This window comes from Emiliania huxleyi (assembly GCF_000372725.1).
Source record: "Emiliania huxleyi CCMP1516 unplaced genomic scaffold EMIHUscaffold_81, whole genome shotgun sequence".
Lineage (NCBI taxonomy): Eukaryota > Haptophyta > Isochrysidales > Noelaerhabdaceae > Emiliania > Emiliania huxleyi.
The window spans coordinates 111,282-126,092 of record NW_005195940.1 but is presented as its reverse complement, the minus strand read 5'-3'; the positions used below and the strand labels follow the sequence as shown (position 1 = coordinate 126,092).

Sequence of the window (14,811 nt, the reverse complement as noted above, 5' to 3'; positions counted from 1 at the left end):
GGGCTCCACGACGGACGAGGCGGACTGCACGTATGCCACGGCCCACTCCAACGTCGAGATCGGGATCGGTAAGACCTACCCGACTACCTCCATGAAGCTCAACATCGGCGCCTACGCCGAGCTCGCCCCCTTATTTGACGAGACTTCCGGCGCGACGAAGATCGGCGACCCCTCACTCGAGGAGAGCTTCACGACCGCCACGCCCCTCTCAGAGATCGATGTGGCCTCGCTGCTCTTTCTCCACCCTTGTGCGGCCGTGCTGGCGCTGCTCCTCGCGGCGTGCCTTGAGCCGCTGCTGCGTGGGCAGGTCAAGAAGAAGAGGGTGGAGGGCCGCAGCCACGCAGCGATCTCCGTACCCTTGCTCGCCAGCACGCGTGCTCTCCGAGTTGGCATTGTGATCCTCTTCTTCCTGCAGGGCGTATGGGGCACCCCAGCGGCACCGCCCGTCAACGTCAGCAGCCCGTGCTCGCTCACGGACGGCGGCTGGTGCGCCGCGTCGCCAAACTACCCGAACAGCTACGGCAACAGCGAGGAGTGCACCATCAGCGGTGTGCCGCCGGTCGGGCTGGAGGTGATCGGTTTTGATGTGGAGGCGTACGGCTGCCGCTACGACTATCTCACCGTCAACGGCACAAAGTACTGCGGCACGTCGGGGCCGAGTGGCGCGGTGGCGGAGGACGGCGTCATCGAGTGGCGATCGGATGGCTACGAAGTCAGGTCGGGCTGGAAGGCGCGCCCCTGGTCCCTCTCGCCTCCCCTTCCTTCTCCTCTCTGATGCCTATCCTCCCTCTGCCGTCAGATCTGCTGGGCGACCCGGCCGCCTCCACCGCCATCACCGCCATCACCGCCCCAGCTGCCGCCGCTCTCCCCCGGCTTCGATGTCGCCGCGGAGAGCGAGGACCAGCTCCGCAACCTGATCGAGGACGCTACTTCAACTCCTGCCGACGTCTCCGTCTACCTGCCTCCCAGTGCGCACTTCAAGCTGAGCCGCCAGATCAGCTGCACCTCCAACATCAAGGTGACCGTCGCGAGCAGCGGCGAGGGCGCGACGCTCGACGGCCAGGAAGAGACCGCGCTCTTTTACCTCTCGGGCGGCTGCAGCCTCACCCTGCGGGGGCTGACCCTCGTCAACGGGTGGGCGGGTAGCGGCGGCGTTGTGTATGCGTACGGCGCAGGCGCCGTCGAGATCATCGACTCGAAGATGAAGGACTGCTCTGCTGAAGTGCGCCGTGTAGAGCTAGCGGCCCTCCCTGCAGCGCCGCACGGCAGCGGGGCGAGAGGTAGAGAGGGCCACGGCTGCCTCACCCCGCTCTCTCCTCGCAACCGCAGTACGGCGGCGTCGTCTACACGAGGGACAGCGGTGCGGTCTCGATAACCAGATCGAATGTGGAGGGGTGCTCGGCTTCCTATGTGCGCCGCGTAGAGCTTGCAGCCCGCCCTGCAGCGCCGCACGGCAGCGGGGCGAGAGATGGAGAGGGCCACGGCTGCCTCACGCCGCTCTCTCCTCGCAACCGCAGCGAGGCGGCGTCGTCTACGCGGCGTACAGCGAGTCCCTCTCCATCGCGGGTGTCGACTTCATCAACAACTCGGCTTCAACAGGCTCGGTGCTGTACCTGCTAAACCACGAACAAACCTCCATCAGCAACGCCTCCTTCACTGGCAACGACGGTGTCACGATACAGACTGAAAACTCGGAGATAGACTGGGACTGCCGCTTGGGCAGCTGGATGCCGACCAAGGGCGCCTTTGAAGGCGACTTCAGTGTCCCCGAGTGCAACCCTTGCCCCGCTGGCTACTATGGGGCAACGACAAACCTCACCGACTCCTCCTGCAGCGGCCAGTGCACCAGGGGCCACTTTTGCAAGGAGGGGACCGCCGACCCCGAGCCCTGCCCGGTCGGCACTCGCATGCCCGCCCTCGGCGCGGCGAGCAGCGAGAGCTGCATCCCGTGCGCTCCAGGCCAGCATCAGCCCCTCGCGGGAGAGGAGGAGTGCCTTCCTTGCGCAGCGGGCTCCTTCTCTCCCGACGTCGGCCTCGCCGCCTGCGACCCTTGCCCGCGCGGAGGCCATTGCGAGGAGGCGGGCGCCGCTACCCGCATGGTCTGGGAGCCGTGTCCCGCCGGCAGCTTCAACCCGGCCAACGGCTCCAACTCGAGCGCCGCGTGCGAGCTCTGCCCCGCCGGCACCGCGAGCGCAACGCGGGGCGCGGAAAGCAGAGAGACGTGCTCGCCGTGTGAGCCCGGCCATTTCGCCGCCACACCCGGCCTCGCCAAGTGCGAGCGGTGCGCCGCGGGATTCTATCAGAACTCGAGTGGCGCCGAGGAGTGCACCCGCTGCAAGCGTGGCAGCTTCTGCCCGGTCGGCGCGTCGCTCGAGCTGCCTGCGGCGTGCGAGCCGGGTACATACGCCAACGTCACGGACGGCGACGGCATCCCCGACTGCTTCGACTGCCCGGCGGGCTCGTCGTGTCCGGGCGGCGCCGCGTCTCCGACGCAGTGCGCGGCGGGCACGATCGCGCCGGCCGAGCGGATGGAGGCGTGCGACAAGTGCGCGGGCGGGACCTACCAGAGCGATACGGGCGCTACGGGCTGCCGCGCGTGCAAGCAGGGCAGCTACTGCGCCGTGGGCGCCGCGGCGCCGCTGCCGTGCGAGGCGGGTTCCTACTCGACCGCGACCAACCTCACCGACGCGAGCGAGTGCACCGACGCCACGCCGGGCCACTTCGCCACCACCGGCTCCACCGAGCAGACGGCGTGCGCCAAGGGGTCGTACACGAACGAGACCAGGCAGGGCGAGTGCACGCCCTGCGCCGGCGGCACGTACCAGGACATGGGCGGCAAGACGGAGTGCAAGCCGTGCGAGGCGGGCGGCTACTGCGCTGTTGGCGCGGCGGCGGCGCTGCCGTGCGAGGCTGGCAGCTACTCGCGCGCCACCAACCTCTCCGCCGCGAGCGAGTGCACCGACGCCTCGCCGGGCCACATCGCCACCACGGGCTCGACGCAGCAGACGCCGTGTGCCAAGGGAAGCTACGCCGCCACGGGCGGCCTCTCCGAGTGCGCGCAATGCGAGGGCGGGACGTACCAGAACGACACGGGCGCAACTGGCTGCCGCGACTGCGAGAAAGGCAGCTACTGCGAGCCGGGCGCGTCGAGGCCGCTGCCGTGCGAGGGCGGGTCCTACTCGAACAGGACGGACCTGTCGGCCGCCTCGCAGTGCACGCCCGCCGCTCCGGGCCACATCGCCGCCCGGGGCGCCACCGAGCAGACGGCGTGCGGCGCGGGCAGCTTCGCCAGCGGCACGCGCAACGAGGTCTGCCAGCTCTGCGCCGAGGGCTCCTACCAGGGCGCGACCGCCGCGAGCGAGTGCACCGACGCCTCGCCGGGCCACTTCGCCACCACCGGCTCCACGCAGCAGACGGCGTGCGCCAAGGGGTCGTACACGAACGAGACCAGGCAGGGCGAGTGCACGCCCTGCGCCGGCGGCACGTACCAGGACATGGGCGGCAAGACGGAGTGCAAGCCGTGCAAGCAAGGCAGCTTCTGCGAGCCGGGCGCGTCGGCGCCGCTGCCGTGCGAGGCTGGCAGCTACTCGAACAAGACGAATCTTGACTCGGCGGGCGGCTGCGAGGACTGCCCTTCGGGCCACGCTTGCACCACTGGCAGCGCGACTACCATGGCTTGCCGCGCCGGCACATTCGCATCCGGCTCGCGCAACGCCGAGTGCGAGCCGTGCAAGGCGGGATCCTACCAGAACGCCATCGGTGCTGCCGGCTGCGTCCGGTGCGGGCTTGGCAGCTTCTGCCCGGTCGGCGCGTCGCTCGAGCTGCCTGCGGCGTGCGAGCCGGGTACATACGCCAACGTCACGGACGGCGACGGCATCCCCGACTGCTTCGACTGCCCGGCGGGCTCGTCGTGTCCGGGCGGCGCCGCGCGTCCGACGCAGTGCGCGGCGGGCACGATCGCGCCGGCCGAGCGGATGGAGGCGTGCGACAAGTGCGCGGGCGGGACCTACCAGAACGACACGGGCGCGACATCCTGTCGCGCTTGCGAGGCGGGCGGCTACTGCGCTGTTGGCGCGTCGGCGCCGCTGCCGTGCGAGGCTGGCAGCTACTCGCGCGCCACCAACCTCACCGCCGCGAGCGAGTGCACCGACGCCTCGCCGGGCCACTTCGCCACCACCGGCTCCACGCAGCAGACGCCGTGCTCGCCTGGCACTTTCGCCGCGAAAGAGGGGCAGTCCAAGTGCGAATCTTGCGATCCCGGCACTTCGTCGAATCAAGGCAGCGTCGCGTGCGACGAGTGCGAGGCTGGCAAATACGCCGCCAACGCTGGACAAAGCCTCTGCAATCTATGTCCGCATCCCCTCAGCTCGGCCAGCGGCAGCACCACCTGCTCGTTTTGCATGGACGGCTACTACTTGCGGAACACCTCGGCCGATCCGGACGATATGTTCAGATCCCCGACCGAGTACTGCAAGTCCTGCCCAACGAACGCCGTTTGCCCAGTCAACACGTCTCTCGAGTCCCTCGGTATCCCGGCCGGCTTCTGGCGCGCCAGCCCCTTTACCGCCGTGCTGGCAGAGTGCGGCGGCTTTGGCGGCGATGGCGAGGCCGGCGAGAAGCGATGCGCCGGCAGCGAGGCAGAGGCCTCTCGTCGCCGGAGGATGGAGGTGAGCTCTTCGGACGAGTACTGCGCTTCCGGCTTCACTGGCCCGGAGTGCCAACTCTGCGCCGCAGAGAACCAGTACCTCGTCGATGGCGTCAACTGCAAGGAGTGCGCGGCGCGCGACGCGGCGGCGGGCCGCATCGCCGGCCTCGTCCTCGGCCTCTGCGTCGCATGCGGCTTGGCGGCGTGGGCCTACCACATGCCGTGGCGGAAGGAGCGCATCATCGGCTCTATCCTCCGCTTTGCAGACCGCTCCGTCAAGTACTACGTCGGGGTCGGAATGACGGCAAAGCTCAAGATCCTGTTTGGCTTCTACCAGATCTGCACCGTCCTCTCCTCCACCTACTCCGCGCGGCTGCCGGACAAGTACACGGGCTGGACGGACAACTTGGCCAACGTGATCTCCATCGACTGGTCTGGCTTTTTCCTGCCGGAGCAGTGCCTCGGCTACGCTCTGCGGCTCCTCGCCATCGCCCTCTCCCCCGTCGCCCTCATCGCCCTGCTGATTATCGCGGGAATAAGCCTGCGGCTCTACCGCTGGCGTGCCGCCCCGGCGCCGCGCGAGAGGCCGTGGTACGCGGAGGCGGCCCTCGGCCTCCTCGACCTCACGCCGGCCGGCCTCGTGCTCATCTTCTGCTTCGTGCCCTCCATCAGCGCCTCCATCTTCCGCTCCTGGTCGTGCCAGGCGCCCTCTCACAGCTGATGACTGCCGTTGCTCACAACCCCACACCCCTCAGTCCTCGTAAGTTTCTGCTGATAGGCCTACACCATCTCTCCGCCCGGCGAGGAGCTAGAGCAGGTCTCCTACATGCGGCAGGACGCGAGCGTCGAGTGCGGCTCCGACGATCACGGACCCATCACCGCCCTCGCCACCGGCTTCATCGTCCTCTGGCCCGCCGGCTCGCTGGTCCTCTTCACGTCGCTCCTCGCCGCTTGCTACAAGCCGCTGCAGGCCAAGACGCCGAATGCTCTGACGCGGGCCACCGCCTTCCTCCACCGGGAGTACGAGAAGACCTGGTACTGGTGGGAGGCGGTCGAGCTGGCGCGCAAGCTCGTGCTGACTGGCTTCGTGCTTCTGATCCCGGAGGAGCGCGCCTTTGTTCGCCTCGTGGTGGCGACGCTCATCTGCTCATGCTACGCCGTCGCACTCGCCGTCGTGCGGCCGTACAAGCGGGTCGAGGACAACGTCATCGCCGTCGCCACGAGCCTCGTGCTCCTCCTCCTCTTCCTCGGCACCAACTGGAGCACCATCTTCCTCGGCATCCAGGAGCGGTACCAGGGAGTAGATCCCGCCGATGTCCTCGGCTTCCGCAGCCTCAATGTGATTGTCGACTCGATGATCATCCTCGTTGCAGTCGTGCTCGCCTTCTTCCTCGTCGGCGCCATCATCGCCGCCCGTCGCGTCGCCAAGATCCCCACGATCCGACTCGTCTCGACCAAGCAGCCCCCCGAGCTGAGCATCGTGAGGGGCCTCACGTGGCACCTCTTCAACAGCCACATCTGGTGAGTCACGGCTATGGAGGGAGAGAGGGAGCGAAAACAGCCGGCGTGACCCCCGTCCCTCACCCAAACGAATAGGTCGACCGGTCAAGACGCCGTCAAGGTCATCAAGGGTGAGCTCGAGCAGCTGCTGCCGGACATCAAAGTCTTTCTCGACGCGCGCACATGCTCATCAGCGCTGCTTAAGCTACACACAGAGCCCCCCTGACGCACCGCGGTGTGCTCATAGGTAGATGATCTCAAGGATATCGGGGCGCTGGAGGAGTACATCCAGAGCTCGCAGGTCATCCTCTTCTTCCTCTCGCAGGGCTACTTCCGCTCCAAGGCTCGCCTCTTCCTCCCACCCCGCCCCTCTACCGCACCCTGGCCCCAAGAACTGCCGCCTCGCCCGCGCCACAGAACTGCCTCCGAGAGGTCCGCTCGTCGCTCGAGAAGGACAAGCCGCTCGTCCTCGTCCAAGAAGCGGACCCTGAAAAGGGCGGCGGGACGCTCCAGGCGCTGCGCGACGAGTGCCCCGAGGACCTGCAGCCGGCCATCTTTGACGAGGACTGGCCGCTCACGATTTGGTATCGCATCGATGAGTTTCAGCTCATCTCGCTCAAGATCATCGCCGAGGCGCCGCCGGCCACAGCCAGCTCCGTTCTCTCACTCTACCTCCCGGCCAACCCCACTTGAACCAACCTAGGCGGTGCTCCTCTGCTCGCCCAACTTTCTGGACAGGACCTCCCTTCCGCTCTGCGTGTCGGGTGAGCTCGAGAGCCAGTCGCTCGCCTTTTCCAAACCGTGCACGCTCTGGGCCTCGCCAGCCAACGCGGGGTCGCTGGCGCTGGCCGATGAGATCGCCGCCGCCTTTGCCCCAGATCGTGAAACCGCCGGTCTCACGATCTGCACCACCGATGATCGGCCGGCCAGCGCGACGCACTTGCTGCTCTACCTCAACGAGGACAGCTTCGTCAGCGACGAGCGGCTGGCCGAGCAGGTCAAGCAGGCGCGGGAGGACAAGCTGAAGATCGTCATGGCGCACGAGAACGACCCCGCGCTCGGCGGCTGCCAGTTCTCGAGGTTTTTCGAAGTCACGCCGCAGGAGCGAATGTCTCAACGTGGCGCCTGTCCCGCCACCCCTCCTCCCCCCCAACCCTCTCCCCCCCCAACGCCGCAGGAGCTCATCGCCGGCGGACTCTACAAGGACCTGGCAAAATCCTGCTTCCCCGGCCACCACCGCAAGGCGCGCGCCCTCTCCCCCACAGCGAGCTCTCCCCCGCATCGAGCGTTTCGTGACGAGGGGCGGGTCCCTGCCCGCAGGTGTCGCTCGTCCTTCTGGCAAAGAGCCTAGGCGCGACCCCCGCTCGGTCGCGGGCGGGCCTCCTCGCTTCAGGCAGCGTCGTTGAGGGCAGCACCAGTCTCGCGATGCGCAGCCTTGGCGGACTCAGCCGGGTGTTCGCCAAGATGAGCAGCCGCAGCTCTGCGGAGGCGCGCGAGGTCTCTGGAGGCGAGGCGTCGTCGGTGCAGCAGCAGGTCTGATCGGTTGCGCGATGTCGTGCGCAAAACGTGCGGCGCGGCGATGACCTGCAAACACGGGACGATTAGTAGAGCTAGCTCGCACATGGTGCATCCGTGGGATGTTGTGCGCGGCATTCACATTGCGTTGGAGGGAGGGGGGGGGGGGGGCACAAGTACAGTACATGGACATGCACATGTGCATGTGCACATGCATGCGCGTGTGCATGCGCATGTGCATGTGCATGCGCATTGCATGTGCATGTGCAAGTCACGGGCACGGGCAGTCCGGGTGGAGATTATGATTTGCGTCGTGGGGTTCCTTCGAGCTCTTTGTCTTTCGTCCTGCGCGGCCGCGTAGAGCCGTATCGTGGTGACTGGCGTGGTGCCACTGCGCGCCAGTCCCGTGCCTAGTTTTTTGAGAGAAAATTCTTTTGTATTCGCGTTAAGGGGGGGTGGGGGGCATCCAGAAAAAAGGAAAACAGACAAGCCATCCAGCTTGCGTCAGCCGTGCGGAGTTCGATTTCTTTTGCCATCGGTGAGGAGGTGTGCACGGGGGCGTGCCCCGGAGACCTCCGGTGTCGGGAGGGGGCCACGCATGGGAGCCGGGAGTGCGTTCCCGCGGGGGCTGGTTGTTTTTGGCCACACCTTCCTGTTGCCCACAAGATTTTTTGAGAGCGCCTTCGTTGTGGCCCCGCCAAGATTTTTTTCAAAAAGGATACAGCGTCTGGCCAAAATGGTCGAGCCGAGAATTGGGGACGCTGCGCTGGCCGCTTCCGCGGCCGGGCTCGCGCTCCACGCCGTCGCCTCGACGACTAAGTCCTACTCGAGCCGTGTGGTGGCGGAGTTCAACTCGCGGGGCATCATCGCGACCGTCGCCCCGAACGGCGCAGGAAAGAGCTGTCTCGTCGAGGGCATCTGCTTTGCGCTTGGGCTCGACCTCCGCTCGATGCGGGCGCAAAATCTCAAGGCTCTGGTCAACCGCACGGGCCGCGACGACGGCGTCGCTTGTGCCGTCAGCTGCGTCTTCCGCGCACGCAGCGGGGCCGGCTTGCTCTGCGTGCTGAGACGCGCCATCGCGCCCGCCGACGGTCCGGCGCGGAGCGAGTTTCGGGTGCAGAGCTGCTCATGCGGTGGTTTCGGGTCGGGCGTCGAGCACGATCAGCTTCCATGGCCCTGCGACCAGTGCGAGGTGCGCGTGGCGCGCCGATCCGAGCTCAATGTAGCGCTCTGCGATGATGTGAAAATTGTGACCAAAATCCGCTGTGATCAAGAGGAAGTGCATGCACATGCACATGTGTACATGTAAGCTCGTAGAGCTCTATGTGTCCGGCGACGGGCGGCGTGACTCGGCGATGTGGCTGTTACGAGTCGGCGCCCTGGGCTACGCCTTCTCGCTCGTGCGGTCGGCGCAGGGCGCGTGGGACGTGCTTCCGGTCGAGTCGATCAACCTCGACGCGGCGGACCGCATCCAGTTCTTTGAGGGCATTCCGAGCGAGAACATCCAGATCTTCGACGCACACGCCGTCCATGGCATTGAGGCAACGGACGGCAGCTTCGTGCTGTGCGGCATGGGCGTAGAGTACGAGTCGCTGACGGCGCCGCGAGAGGCCTTTTGCGCCAAACTCGACGGTGCCACGGGCGCAATGACCCACTCATGGCGTTCCAATGCCACCGGTGCCCCTGACGCTATCAATGCGGTGCTACAGCTTCCTGGCGCGGGCGCCGACCTCGTGGCGGTTGGCTACCGCAGCGTGGGTGGAACACTGTCGCGCAGCATGACCATACTGGCACTCGCCGACCTGACCGAGAGGTGGACCTACTCCGACTTTGGCGATGCGGCCAACCTGCACGGCGCCTGGGAGTTTGCTGCCCTTACGGGCGACAGTGAGTATCGCCACGCACCCCACTCATCGCATCTCGGCCCTATCCACCCCAGTGACTCCAAGCGTACGCTGACAGTGAGTATCGCCACGCACCCCACTCATCGCATCTCGGCCCTATCCACCCCAGTGACTCCAAGCGTACGCTGACAGTGAGTATCGCCACGCACCCCACTCATCGCATCTCGGCCCTATCCACCCCAGTGACTCCAAGCGTACGCCCGAACCCGCGTTCTGCTGCTCGTAGAGACCGGCCTGCTCCTGGGCGGATTCGATCAGTGGTCGCCCCCTGCGGAGTCGAAGGGCCCGATCAAGTTCGACTTCAAGTCCTACGGCAACACGGACGGCGGCCGCGCCGTCGTCGCGCAGTACCCCCTGAGCGCCTTTCTCGGCGCAACCAAGCCAGCAGCGGCTGCGCCGAGCTGGGAGTACGCGACCGCCGCGTATCACGCCGTCAAGGCGGTGCGGGCGATTGGCGACGGCGAGGCTGCGGCGCTGCTGTGGAACGGCTTCGACGCGCCTTTCGACGCGACGCCGGCCGCGAAGCGGGTGAATGGCCACAAGGAGGCGGCTCTGGTGCGCCTGAACGCGTCGGGCGCACCCGCGTGGGGCCCCACCGACTACGGCTACGCGCACGGCGAGGGCACCATGATCGCGGTTGATATCTCGTACTCCGCCATCTACATCGCAGGCATGGGCTACTCTGCCGGCTGCAACGACACGACGGTCGCGCGACCCAACACGTGCCCGACCACCAGCGTTGTGCAGACGCCACAGGACGTGGCCGACGACGGCTGCTGTGCCCCTGTGTCGGCGGCGGTGCACCAGCCAGGGAAGCTGTACTCGCGCATGACGCGAGTGGACGTGGCGAGTGGCGCTCGCGAGTGGACGAACTCCTACGACGCCGGTGGGTCCAAGTTCCTCAAGAACGAGTGCTTTAGCGTGACGGTGCTGTCCGACGACAGCGTCGTGCTTGCCACCGCCGTCGGGATTGAAGATACAACCTGCAAGGACATGCCGCACCCGCGCGACAAGGAGTGCAACAACGGGGCGCTGCTCATCGAGGACGGACGGCCGGGTACAGTCCCGCGCAAGCACAGCAAGTGGTCGAGCGTCACCATCAAGACGGACGCAAATGGGCGGCTGCTCTGGCAGCTCGTAGCGCAGGGGCGACAGTCCGACGACGAGGAGACGGACCGGGCGCTTGTGCCCGGCAGCTGGACCACCGTGGCCGGCTTCAAGCGCGCCAACCCCTTCTGGAATTCGCAGGCGAGCTCCGGCTCCGAGTACGTGGCCGTCACGGCGAACGGCGATCTGCTGCTCACGCAGGACGAGAGTAACGGCATCGCGGCGATGAGGCTCGGTCGGCGAAGCAAGACGCCCGCGCTGCCGCCCTGGCCACCGTGGCCGCCGCTGCCGCCGCTGCCACCGCCGCTGCCACCTGCCGCGCCCCCATCGCCTCGGCCGTCACTGCCGCCGCCTCCGCCGCGTCCGCCTCCGCCGCCTCCACCGCCGAGGACCACCGTCACAACCTCGATGGCACAGCAGCCGAGCGCCGGTGCGGATCCTGGGGCCGAAACGTGCGCAGACACGAAGCCGACCAGCGACTTCAGCTGCGACACGGAGGTGCCGACGGGAGAGGATGGCGCTAAGCTCGACTGCGCCGCGGTGGATTGGGACGACGGCTTCAAGCTCGAGATGCAGTGCTCCCTGTGCCCCGTGACGTGCAAGACCTGCGTCGCCGGATCGGACGCCTTCCCCGTCACCGTCTCGGCCGGAAGCTGCGCCAGCCTTGGCCGGCAGCGGCGCTCCCTCGCGGCGAGTCGCATCATGTACAAGACGGACGCGAAGCCACGCCGCCGCGAGCTGTACGACGGCGCAGCTGCGCAGGCCGTGCGTGAGAAGTGTTGGCCCGAATGGGTCCTCGCCTCGACAAACGCGTCGGACCTGGCGGCCGTCGACCTCGACTGCATGCAGAACGAGACGATGGGCCTCATCCTCGCGCTGCGCCAGCATGGCAAAGTGTCGGCCACGCAGGAGGGCCGATTCGTCGAGGGCAACTGGCGCGTGGAGTTCCGCGTCGAGTCCGACGCAGGCTGCCCAGAGACGATGAAGCACGTCAGCGCCACGGCCGACACCGTCATGGATCTCATGCACGACTTTGATGTCATCATCCAGTTCGAAGAGGCGCCCACGTGCTACGACTCGCTGCTCGATGCGGCTGGCAGCCCGTGCGTCACGTTCGACACCTGCGCCACCGGCGTGTGCAACTGCGGCTCAACCCGCCGCTCTCGCCGCCGTCGCAAGCTCCTCTTCAGCAAGATCCCGGCTTCTGCGCCGTGCTTCTGCGCATACCCGTAGGCGTCGTCTGCACAGCAAACTCCGCCGTAGCTCCGCCGCAAGAGACAATGCGCAAAGAATACGCGAGAGAATGGCAGAAGCATGCGCCGCGCTCGCCCCCGACTGGCGTGCTGCCCGTGGCGGTGCGGTGCCGTCGCTGCGGACACGAGACGCTCGCGCGGGCTGGTGATCGGAACCGTTGGTGCCGTGACCTCCGCAGCCTCAGGTCTCACACTCCATCACCTCTGACGGGACGCCTTCGGTGGCACGCTCGGCGGCGACTTTGTTGCAGCCCCACAGCGAGCGCGGCGTCGAGCCTATTCGGTCTGGTCGGTCGGCCGCACTCACTGGGTGCCAGGGAGTGCGGCCGACACGCGAGCGGTGCTTCCTGGCAGCGCGCGCTAGCTGTGCCTGTGGGGCTGCAACAAACTCGAGACACACGCTTTTTGGGACGGATTTTCGACGCTTTTGTCCTATATACTCGTGCAACAACCCACGCTTTTGCGAAGGACATAACACTGTGTGCTCTAAGTGGCTGAAAAAACAATTAATTGTTTTTTGAGCCCCTACGCCCTCGGGACGCGCACCGCGCTACTGCTCCCGGGCCAGGGGTGTAAGGGAACACACTAGGGCACACCAGGGCCGGTCTAGCCGGCCTTATCCCGCCCACAGCCTTCGAAAACGCACAAAAATCGCACCGCCGGAGCCGCGGCGAATCGCCGCCGGAGGCCGCGTGTCGCGCCACCGACGGCCGCACGTCGAACCCCCGGCTCCGCGCCGCTGCTCCACCGCGCCGGCCATCCAGCGCGCACCCCCCAAGCTGCTGGTGCCCTCTTAAAGGGCCACAAAGCCTCGAAAGGAGCCGTCGACCGTCACCTAACAGAGGGGTGTCGGCCCCGGGCTCGCCGCTCTTGCGAGCGGTCGGCGGCGTCTAGGGCGGAGCCAGCGGTAGTAGCGGTGGTGCCGGCGTGTGCCGTGACGGAGGGGGTGGCGGCGGGGCGCGGACGGCGGGGTGCGGCGGCCGAGGCTCGAGCGGGGGGGCGGCAGCGGTGGCACCATCGTCGGCGGAAGTTCGACCTGGCGGGTGAGAGGTGGGAGGCGCCGAGGGCGGAACCGCTGCGGACGCGGCGAGGTTGGAGGCGCAGAGGCCGAGGCGGCACGGGCGGCGGCGCCGACGGCACTGCAGCGCCGGTGCAGCGCCGGGGAGGGCGGCTGAGGTGGCGCGGACGGCGGTGGCGAGAAGGCGGGCGGAAGCTTAGACGGGTGGTGGTGGAGGAGGAGGCGGCAAAATCACGGGCGAAGCGCCGAGGGGGGCAGCGGAGGCGGTGCACCAGCGGTGGGGAGGGTAGCTACGGCGGCGGGGTAGCGGCCAGCATCGCCAGGGGGGCGGGAGGTGCCGCGGGTGCCGCACGGGCGGCGGCGGCCGTGCCGGTGATGGCGCCTGGGAAAGGGGAGGCGCGGGTCTGAGAGGCGGACGCGCGGGCGGGAGAGGTGAGTGAGACCACGCAGGCGGCTGCGGTAGCGTCGCGCCGTGCGGGAGGGGCGCCGGCGCAACCACGGCGGCAGCCGAGGCGGCTCATCGCGCCGTACAGAGGCTCCGGGGAGGCGCGCCGTGCGGCGGCGCACCGCTGGATCGCCGCGACAAAGTGCAGCCGAGGCGGGGCGGGAAGCGCCCGAGCCGGCCGTTGGGGCGGCGCCGACGCCGCCCAGGATGCCGTGGGCCGATGGTGCGGAGGAGCGGCCGCTCCCCCTCTCGGGGCGGCCGCAAAACCTGTGCAGGAGCAGCACGCTGAGAACGCGCCTGCTGGGGGTGAGTCGCAAAATGTGAGATCCGCCGATAACGATTGGGGTAGGGGCCCTAACTCGTGATAGGCCACTAGTTTCCCGCAGGAGACTCACCCTCTCCTCTCCTACCTCTTCTTCTGCCTCTGCGTCCTTCACGGACTCTCCGTGGACATCTTTTACTTCATCTTTTACGGAAGTTTGAACTTCCGTGCGTGTCGGGCGCTCCCGCCCGCTCGCTGCTCTGATGAGCGCGGCTTCCGCTGCTCTCTCCTGCTCACCTGGCCATGACGCCGCTCCTCGTCCTTGGCCGCGCCAGGCTCTCCTTCCTACTGCGCCAGCCCTTCGGCTGCATCAGTTCTTTCTTCTCCGTGCAGGATCTGTGCGTCTGCGCCATTGTTGCTGTTGCTGGCGACTGTCCTTGGCAGCAGTGCACGATGGGCGATGGCCTCATCTGCTTGCCTGCGATGCTCTGCGGTCGCCTCGGCCCTGCCACAGCGGCCTCGTCCACCTGGAGACCCGAGTCGGTGGCTCCACAGCCCGCTCTGAGGAATGCTGTTGCATCTCAACTCGTGGCGTGCCTCTCTCTTCTCTCCGGCCTCGTGCTGCAGATGTGGCTGAGCTCTGCGCTCAGGTGGCTCTGGGATATCTCCTTTCCAGGCAGCACCCCTGCACCTTGCACCTTGCATCTCAACTCGCGGAGTGGTGGTCGGCTCTCGGCTGTCGCCTCCGCCTCTCCCTAGGCTTTTCCCTCTCCGCCTCGACGGCGGCGCGGAGTGGTGGTCGGCTCTCGGCCGTGCCTCCGCCTCTCTCTAGGCTTCTCCCTCGCCGCCTCGACGGCGGCGCGGAGTGACGGGCGGCTCTCGGCCGCCGCCTCCGCCTCTCTCTAGGCTTCTCCCTCGCCGCCTCGACGGCGGCGCGGAGTGACGGTCGGCTCTCGGCTGCCGCCCCCGCCTCTCTCTAGGTTTCTCCCTCGCCGCCTCGACGGCGGCGTGGAGTGGTGGTCGGCTCTCGGCCGCCGCCTCCGCCTCCTTCTAGGCTTCTCCCTCGCCGCCTTGTCGGCGGCGCGGAGTGGTGGTCGGCTCTCGGCTGCCGCCTCCGCCTCTCTCTAGGCTTCTCCCTCGCCGCCTTGACGGCGGCGCGGAG

At 67.6% G+C, this 14,811-nt stretch overlaps 2 protein-coding genes across 2 annotated transcripts in view; both read left to right on the top strand.

The window, feature by feature from the left end:
• EMIHUDRAFT_218810 (hypothetical protein) overlaps nucleotides 1–1,761 on the top strand; it is a gene marked incomplete at both ends in the record, with an annotated part of 4,185 nt that extends 2,424 nt beyond the window's left edge. The window contains 5 exons of the mRNA XM_005759129.1: nucleotides 20–322; nucleotides 416–712; nucleotides 923–1,222; nucleotides 1,330–1,410; nucleotides 1,518–1,761. Of these exons, the coding sequence (XP_005759186.1) occupies nucleotides 20–322; nucleotides 416–712; nucleotides 923–1,222; nucleotides 1,330–1,410; nucleotides 1,518–1,761 (1,225 nt within the window). The remainder of the gene's footprint in view (nucleotides 1–19; nucleotides 323–415; nucleotides 713–922; nucleotides 1,223–1,329; nucleotides 1,411–1,517) is intronic.
• A 4,614-nt stretch (nucleotides 1,762–6,375) lies between these two features.
• Nucleotides 6,376–7,995, top strand: EMIHUDRAFT_438646 (hypothetical protein). Its single transcript, XM_005759128.1, has 7 exons — nucleotides 6,376–6,488; nucleotides 6,563–6,778; nucleotides 6,849–7,247; nucleotides 7,323–7,388; nucleotides 7,466–7,832; nucleotides 7,858–7,907; nucleotides 7,936–7,995. Exons 1-3 carry the CDS (start codon nucleotides 6,397–6,399, stop codon nucleotides 7,168–7,170), a joined length of 630 nt encoding a protein of 209 aa, XP_005759185.1. The 5' UTR covers nucleotides 6,376–6,396; the 3' UTR covers nucleotides 7,171–7,247; nucleotides 7,323–7,388; nucleotides 7,466–7,832; nucleotides 7,858–7,907; nucleotides 7,936–7,995.
• The last annotated feature ends 6,816 nt before the right edge of the window (nucleotides 7,996–14,811 follow it).